Genomic DNA, 9,339 nt, shown 5'->3' with positions numbered 1-9,339 from the left:
ACAGCCTTTGAATGTGGGATATATATTATGATGAGTGGCCAGATTATTATGACCACCTGACGTTGGTAGGCAAATTAGCCGTACACTGCATCATATGGGATGTGAAGCCGAAGGCCTGTTCGAACACCTTTGCTGTCTGCAGTTACCAAGATAAAGCGTCTCCAATTCACACAGGAACACAAGAATTGGACAGTCGAGCATTGGAAAAAAGTCATGTGGTCTGATGAATTATGTTTCCAGTTGCATCATGTGGAGGTCAGAGTGAGAATTTGGTGGAAACAGCATGAAAGCATGCACCCCACATACATGAGTACAACCCTTCAAGCTGGTGGGGGCAGTGTTATGGTTTGGGGCATGTTTTCCTGGCATGATTTGGGCCCTTTAATTCATGTGGAACAATGTCTGAATAGCACAACAAACCATTATCATTTTCACTTTATATATAAAAAAGATTGTCTTACTCTATGTCACAAAAAGCTGAACTCAAACCTTAACTACAAATTCTTTTTCTTCTCACTTCTTCAAAAAGAACTAATTATTCCCTAGGGCTGAATTTTTAGACTTGTATATAATGGGGGGAAAATCTGTCTCTTTGATGTAATTCTTTGTACAAGACATCACCAATAATAAGCTCTCCAATAATTACTACACAAACATCTATAATAATAAAAGCGTAATATGCTAATTAGACCAGACATCCTTCTGGTTGACTTTCTGGAAGAAGCTGGGACTGTGAGGGAAGCCCAGGTCCCGGGTGCCTGCCGGTGGCCGGAGGGAAGCCAGTGCCGGCAGCCAGGGGAAGGAAAGCCTACTCTTTTTTAAAAAATATATATTTTATTGATTTTTTACAGAGAGGAAGAGAGAGCGTGCTGCCCGCCTGGCTTCCACGTGGTGCCGCTGAGCAGCCCAGAGGCCCAGGCTGCGCCCTAGCCCATGGCGTCCGGCCACGTTAATCGCATCTCTGCATGGGGACTCGGGCGCCGTGACTCAGGCGGAGGGGGCGCATGGGGGCCCGGGAGGCTAAGAGGTCAGCTGGGACCTGCCCTTCCATGCCAGATGCTTGCGCTTCCATCATCAGCCAGGCCTAGGACCACACCCATGCACAAATTTCATGCATCGGGCCTCTAGTAGTACATAAAAAAATAAATACCTGCTAGTTTGTGAAGGCTTACTTCTTGGCTTTTTGGAACACACTCTGACATATTCCTTTTTGTTTGTGTTTTCAATGAACTTCACATATATCCTTTTGTATTTACTCTTTGCGTCTCCAAAATATCCAAGGTACTAAGGAAAAAGTAACACTTTGAATTACATAATTATACATTCTGTACATAGAATATTACTTTGTCAGCTTGAATGTCACATAAACATCCTTCACGTTTTTCAAAATGCAGCTCTGGGCAGGCTAATTGCACCCTCAATAAAAACGATCCTAGGCTAATTCTTAACTGCAGGCTCATACACAGAAGCAATTTCATTTGGTTAATTATCAGATATTTACTTACTCAATGCTATTAAATAAGTACATAAGTACAAAAGAATAACCTCTGTAAATCTTCTGGTAAATTGGGATAATCAACATTAAGTGTCTCTGAGCCCATCTAAACTCTTACCTTCCACCAGCAAAAAGATTATGACTCACTTTATTGTGGTGTTCTGAAACTGAAGCTGCAATATCTCCGAGGTATGCCTGTACTCTGTTATTCAAATTTTATGCTATTTTATAAATGCTCAATATAAAATATATTTAAATTTAAATCATTCTATATTTTCCACAGGATCACTGTCAAAAAATAGGAAAGCTAATATAAACAAACATTTTGCTTACACTATTTGTAGCAGCAAATTCTCTTTGCCCAACTCGAATTTCAGGAACAAACTTCTGTAATAAAGCTTTTTGTACTTTCCAAATAGCTGGCGGTTCTTTTCCTGTTTTTAAAGCCTCCTATAATAAGCAGAATTAATTACATTTACAAACACTAGCAACATATTCTAGATTTATAGAATCTTAGAGCTAAAAGGAATCTTAAAAACCTATCTAGCGCAACCTTTTATCTTTTACCTTAGCTGAATTTTTATAATAATTCTTATAAGCTGACTATTCAGTCTCTGCTTAAATTCTTCCAGATAGAGGGAGCACACCAACATGCAAAGTAGCCCATTACCCTTTTGTATAGCTACTAGAAAATTTTTCTGATGATATTTTCATGTATTACTTATGCAATTTTATAACAGTAGATACATATTTAAAAAGACAATAAACAAATATGCTGAAATAATAACAGCAGTTAATTGTGAATGGAATATAGATAATTTGAATTTTGTACTCATTGTACTTTTTAATGCTATTCCTTTCCACCCCAATTAAAAAATAAAACCAAAGCAAACACCCAGAAACTCAAACATAAGTTTTCTTAAACATAGATAAAATTATCTTGTGTGAAATTGTAGTTATACTCATGGTTCTATAATTTGAAATTATAAAAATAAGTCTAATTCTACTTTTACATTATACTGTTATTTTCTTTAAACTTTAAAATTAAATAATCATTTTCTCAATCTCCTAATAGTATACAATTAGTTGAGAGCCTTGAAAAAAAAATTAACATTTCAAAACTGCTCTAGTCGCTAGTACATAAATGCAACATATTGACTAGTCAGAAATACATAAGACTCAGATATAAGTTAAAATTATTTTAAGTTATTTTCCTTTATATAATATCTGGTATATACTAGTGATTATTGAACAATTATAAAGAATATAACTTTATGAATTTCAAGCTAGGTGCATACTATTGAAGTCATCATGAAAGCTAAAATAGTACATTCCCACTAAACTATACATAGCCTTTATTCCTGTGAACATTCACATCACCTTAAAAGTCTCTATGTCTTCTATCTTTACCACAAACTCATCACGCTCTCTGTATTGGCCTTCTCCTCCACTTTCTGTGTTCTCATCATCTGTAAAACCTTCTATGGCAATAGTGTCTTGTCCTTTTGCAAATTGGTTTGAAGGAAGACCATCAAGTTCGATGGGCTTTGGGAGTTCTGTAGAGCCTTTATTTTCCAGGATATTTACTGCAGATGAAGTAGAGTAGAGAGGTTCTTGCTTAATTGTACCCACAGAGGTGGAGGAAGTAGTAGAAGTACCAGTAGTATTGGCAGTTAGGCTAGTAGTTACCACCTGTAGGGCTTCTGAAACTAGATCAAGCAAATACAAATAAATAATAAAAATAATTAAACATAACAGTTTAAAAAGAAACAATTATTTTTGCCTTAAAATTATTTGAAATGCCCAGCTTGTGTGGCTCAGTGATTGAGCATCGACCTATGAACCAGGAAGTTAAGGTTCGATTCCCAGTGGGGGCATATTTCCGGGTTGTGAGCTCGATCTCCAGTAGGGGGCATGCATGAGGCAATTGATCAATGATTCTCTCATCATTGATGTGTCCATCTCTCCCTCTCCCTTCCTCTCTGAAATCAATAAAAAATATATTTAAAAAAGTACTTGAAACAGTCAAAAACTGCAGAAAGAAATTAAAGAATGGCTGTTAATTTTCAATAATCAAAGTGGTGGGCATTACAGACTGAGAATCTCCACTGACCTACAATGACCCCAAGTCCACTTAAGTAATATAAAGATATTTTAAAAAGAATAGAGTCACAAAAGTGATGCAAATTAAGTAAGGGTCAGCTGACCAAAGCTGTGAAATATTCCTAGAAGAACAGCCAATTGTATGTAGGAAAGGAAAACAACAACCCCAAAATATTCTGAACAGGCTCTAGAAGCCATAAAATAAAAAGGATTACAATGTAATATGAAAAACTGTATGCTAACAAATAACTTACATGAAATGGACAAATTTCCTAGACACAAACTACCAAAATAGACTCAAGAAAAAACTGAACATCTGGATAGACCAGTGATTTTTTTTAAATATATTTTATTGATTTTTTACAGAGAGGAAGGGAGAGGGATAGAGAGTTAGAAACATCGATGAGAGAGAAACATCAATCAGCTGCCTCCTGCACACCTCCCACTGGGGATGTGCCCGCAACCAAAGTACATGCCCTTGACGGGAATCGAACCTGGGACCTTTCAGTCCACAGGCCGATGCTCTATCCACTGAGCCAAACCAGTCAGGGCTAGACCAGTGATTTTCAACTGGTGTCATAAGAATTTTGAGAACACGCAGTATTTAGTCAGGGGCACTGACCTCTTTTCCCTTAGATTATCAAATTTAAAAATGACAACAGCTGCCCTAGCCAGTGTTTCTCAGTGGGTTGAGCTTCGCCCCATGCACTAAGAGGTCACCAGTTTGATTCCTCGTTAGGGCACATGCCTAGGTTGTGGGCTTGATCCCCAGTAGGGGGCATGCAGGAGGTAGCCAATCAGTGTTGATGGTTTTCGCTCTCTTCCTCTCCCTTCCTCTCTCAAATTAATAAAAACATTTTTTAAAATGACAACAGCCATCGGTGGGAACGAATCAAAATTATACCTATTTTTTTTGTTGTCAGATCAGCAGGAAATATACTTTTGGTATGCCGTAGAATTTTAGTAATTAGTTTATGTGTGCCATGAAATGAAAAAGGTTGAAAATTATTGGAATAGACCAATAACAAATAAAGAGAATAAAAGAAATTTTAAAACTTCCCACAAAGATAAAGATAAGCACATGCCTAAATGGGTTCACCCAACAGTTTAATAAGAATACTAATCCCTGCTAAACTCCAAAAAATAGGAGGAAGTACTTCCAGACTCATTTTATGAGACTGGTATTATTCCAATACTTAAACCAGACAAAAATGCCATGAAAAAAAACTACAGATCAGTATCCCTCATGAATATATACACAAAAATCTCCAAAACAAACAAACAAAAAAACTATGAGAAAATCTACCAACATAAAAAAGAATGACCCAAGTGGGTTTTATCCTAGGAATGCATGCTTAGTTTAACATCTGAAAATCAACCAATCATCACATTAATATAAAAAAGTACAAAAACCAAGGATCATCTCAATGAGCACAGAAAAAGCATTTGACAAAATTCAGTATCATGAATAAACACTTTCATGATACAAATACTCACAACCTAAAAATAGAAGGGAACGTCTTCAACCTGATAAAGGGTATCTATATATAAAAAACCCAGTTAACATCACGCTTATTAGTAAAGGAATAATTCTGACTTTCAGTCTTATTATTTAAGAAATATATTTCATGCCTAAATTGGTTTAATTATACAAATCACTGTACTTTTATGTTTGAAAATTTCCATAATTAAGCAAATATTTTTTTAAAGTGTATAACTTCCAAACTAGTAGAGAGATAAATGTATAATACTGTATGATGTTCTTTATATGAAGTTTTAAAACAAGCCAAAACAAAAGTATAGGGTGTAGGGAGGCATACACAGGTGGTAAAATGATAGAAGAAAAGCAAGGAAGTGATTACCATCCAACTCAGTGATTAATTCTAAAGGTTATGAGTTAGGTTTAATTTAATACTCAATTTATTTTTGTACTTTTTTGCTTTCTAATGTGTAGAATTTAATGTCATAAGTTTTCTTTGCTCCACATTCTTGGTACATCCCATTGGTTTTAAAATACAATGCTCCACGGTCCTTTCTAAGTGGTTTGTCACTTCAGTTCTGGTTTCCTTTTTAAGCCATGAGTTGTTTAGAATTGTAACAAGTTATTTAGAAGTTTTTAAATAAAAACTTATTTTTATTTCTTTATATCTTTCTTCTTTCTTTTTGCCTGGCCGATGTGGTTCAGCTGATTGATACATAAATTGGTTTAATTATGCCAATCACTGTACTTTTGCTTATGTTTGAAAATTTCCATAATTAAAAGCTAAGCAAGTATCTTTTTAAAAGAATGTATAACTTCCAAATTGAGGGGAAAATGTATAATACTGTACAATGAAATTGCTGCATATGGTCAAGAAATATGGCTTAAATAATGTCTACATTTTCAAATTTATGGAAATTTTTATGTGTTTTCCTGTGTGTGTTATAGTCCATATGTGAGTTTTATTTCATAAGAAAAATGTTCTGAAAGAAAGAAAACAGAGATATGGAAAAATACACTAAATATGCTACCAATAATAAAATTAGTACAGCAATATTAAAAACAGAAATGGGAAATTAAATGGGGAAAAGAGATATTTTATTATGATAAAAGAAATTTAACTATAGTAAAATTGTATGCACCTGATTACTTAGGTTCAAAACATATCAAATAAACTGTATTCGATAAATAATTAAATGTAGTTGGAAACTTTTAACACACCTTTTTCAGGAATCAACAGATCAAGCAATCTAAAAACAAATAAGGATAGGGAGGATTTTAAAAAACTTTTTTATTATTAAACATTTCAAACATACACAAAAGTAGAGAATACAAACCCTCATGGTACCATAACTCAGTGGTAACAACCATGAACATTTTGGTATACTTTTCATCTACCCATTCATCACATAGTGAAAAATGAGATATAAAGGATTTAATGAAACCTATTATCACTTGTTACTCATGGAATTTATAAAAACTGACCATTTACCCAGCTAATAATAAAATTTCCATACATTTAAGATGCAGACATTATTTAAGCCATATTTCCTTGATAACAATATAACAGGGCCACAAGTCAGTAACAAAAGAATACCAAAAACAACACCCCCGCCAAAACCGGTTTGGCTCAGTGGATAGAGCGTCGGCCTGCGGACTGAAGGGTCCCAGGTTCGATTCCGGTCAAGGGCATGTACCTGGGTTGCGGGCACACCCCCAGTGGGGGATGTGCAGGAGGCGGCTGATCCATGTTTCTCTCTCATCGATGTTTCTGACTATCTCTCTCCCTTCCTCTCTGTAAAAAAATCAATTAAAAAAAAAAACAACAACAACACCCCCACCAAAACCTACTAGGAAACAGGCAAAAAACCACTATTCTTAATAACTTTTGGGTTAAAAAGGAAATCAAAACTGTAATGACAAACCATTTAGAAGGGACAGTGAGAGCATTACAAATTGAAACCAGAGGGATAGAGACAGTGTTGTGCAAAAAAGAAAACTAACACTTCAAAGCAAATAGTTAGAAAGTGAGCAAATACAAACATGAAGTATTATACTCAAGAAGCCAAAGAGAGAATATTAAATTGAAACCGGAGAACGTAGGAAAAAAGAACTGATAAAAGCAAAAATTAAGAAAAAGTGAGTAAAAAATGATAAAAAAAAGTACTTAGGTTTCTTGAAAAGACTCATTAAATAGGTAAATTTTCACAAATCAATCAACAAAAAGATTCAAATAGTCATTTGGAGCAAAAAAGAACATAATTACAGAAATAGAGGAGAATAAAAACTTATGAGGGAAGACTTCGCTAGGTTGCTGAGTAGGTTAGAGCTTTGTCCTAATACACCAAGGTTGTGGGTTTGATCCCCAGTCAGAGCACATATAAGAAGCAATCAATGAATGCATAAACAAGTGGAACAACAAATAGATGTTTCTATCTCTCTCTAAAAATCAATCAATGATAAAAAAAAAATGTATGAGCACTGACCTAAGAACGAGAAGGTCAAAGTTCGATTCCTGGTCAGGGCACATGCTCGGGTTGCAGGTTTGATCCCCGTGTGGGATATGTAGGGGGCTGCCAATCAATGATTCTCTCATCACTGATGTTTCTATCTCTCTCACTCTTCCTTCCTCTCTTAAATCAATAAAAAGTTTTTTTTAATGTATAAGGGAATACTATGTACAATTTTATAACAACAAACTTTAAAATTAAGCAAAAGGGATGATTTTACTAGAAAATATAACTTTCTTAAATTGACCCAGATAGATCAAATTACCTCAGGAAAAAATTGCAAAGTCCCAGACATATTCTTAGAAAGTTTAACCAAATCCCTATAATATGTAATAAACTTCAAAATATTCCTGAATACAAACAAGAATAAGACAAAAGAAAACCAGGGCAAACTAATCTCATTTATGAATCTAGGTCTAAAATCCTATATAATAAAAGGCTAATATGCAAATCGACCAAACAGTGGAACGACCGGTTGCTATGATGTGCACTAACCACCAGGGGGCAGACGCTCAACAAAAGGGGAGCACCCACAGGGGGAGCGCCACTCAGCCAGAAGCCAGGCTCACGGCTGGCGAGTGCAGCGGGGGTGGCGGGAGCCTCTCCCACCTCCGCAGCAGCGCTAAGGATGTCCAACTGCCGGTGTAGCCCCGCTCCCCACGGAAAGCGGGCCTAAGCTGTCAGTCGGATGTCCCCTGAGGGCTCTCGGACTGCAAGAGGGTGCAGGCCGGGCTGATATAACCCCCCAAGTGCACGAATTTTGTGCATTGGGCCTCTAGTCTATAATAATAAAAGCATAATATGCTAATTAGACCGGAGGAAGCCAGGGTTTCGAGGGAAACCCAGGTCCTGGGTGTGTGCCGGCAGCTGGAGGGAAGCCAGGGTCCGGTGCCTGCCAGTGCCCAGAGGGAAGCCCAGGTCCCAGGTGCCTTAGGGAAGCAGGTGCCAGTAGCCGGGGAAAGGAAAGCCTACTCTTGCACGAATTTCGTGCATCATGTCTCTAGTTCCAAATAAAATACCAGCAACTTAAATTTTACAATGGGTTAAAAAAATTCATCATGACCAAATAGAGTATGGTAGAATTTTTTTTAAAAAAGGATTTAGCATTAAGAAATCAACTGAGCCCTAGCTGGTTTGTCTCAGTGGATAAAGTGTTGGACTGCGGACTGAAGGATCCTGGGTTCGATTCCAGTCAAGGGCACATACCTCAGTTGCAGGCTTGATCCCCGGCCCTTAGTCTGGGTGTGTGCGGGAGGCAACCAATCCATGTGTCTCTTTCACTTCGATGTTTCTCTCTGTCCATGCCCCTCCCTTCCAGTCTCTCTAAAAATCAATGGAAAATATCCTTGGGTGAGGATTAACAAAAAAAAAAAAAGGAAAAAAGTAAACTGAATTCATAGTTAAAAACTTTCTGATGAAGAAAACTCCAGATCTAGATGGCTTCACTAGCAAATTCAGCCAAACATCTGTGGAAGAAATACTACTACCAAATCTTTGACAGAAAATACAAAAGAAGGGAACACTACCCAATTCATTTATGAAGTCAGCAATAACCAGATACCAAAACCAGACAAATGAATTACAAAAAGGAAACTACAGTGGGGCCTTGACTTACGAGTTTAATTCAATGTCAAATCAATTTTCACCATTACAATGAATTGAAATGCCATTAATCCGTTCCGGACACCCAAAAAACACCGCAATTGTTTTGTTAAATGTTTTTAAATAAGAAAAATGTATTTAAAAATAAC

At 36.4% G+C, this 9,339-nt stretch overlaps 1 protein-coding gene across 5 annotated transcripts in view; it reads right to left on the bottom strand.

The window, feature by feature from the left end:
• The window catches only part of QSER1 (glutamine and serine rich 1), a 47,470-nt gene that overhangs the window by 21,525 nt on the left and 16,606 nt on the right, over positions 1-9,339 (bottom strand). For all 5 annotated transcript variants that reach the window (XM_014538149.1, XM_014538151.1, XM_014538148.1 and 2 more), the window contains 3 exons: positions 2,876-3,204; positions 1,829-1,945; positions 1,151-1,284 (listed from right to left, as the gene is read on the bottom strand). In XM_014538149.1, the coding sequence (XP_014393635.1) occupies positions 1,151-1,284; positions 1,829-1,945; positions 2,876-3,204 (580 nt within the window). The remainder of the gene's footprint in view (positions 1-1,150; positions 1,285-1,828; positions 1,946-2,875; positions 3,205-9,339) is intronic.

This window comes from Myotis brandtii, unplaced genomic scaffold, assembly GCF_000412655.1.
Source record: "Myotis brandtii unplaced genomic scaffold, ASM41265v1 scaffold187, whole genome shotgun sequence".
NCBI lineage: Eukaryota > Metazoa > Chordata > Mammalia > Chiroptera > Vespertilionidae > Myotis > Myotis brandtii.
Note: the sequence above shows the minus strand (reverse complement) of the source record. Positions and strands in the feature narration are given on the sequence as shown.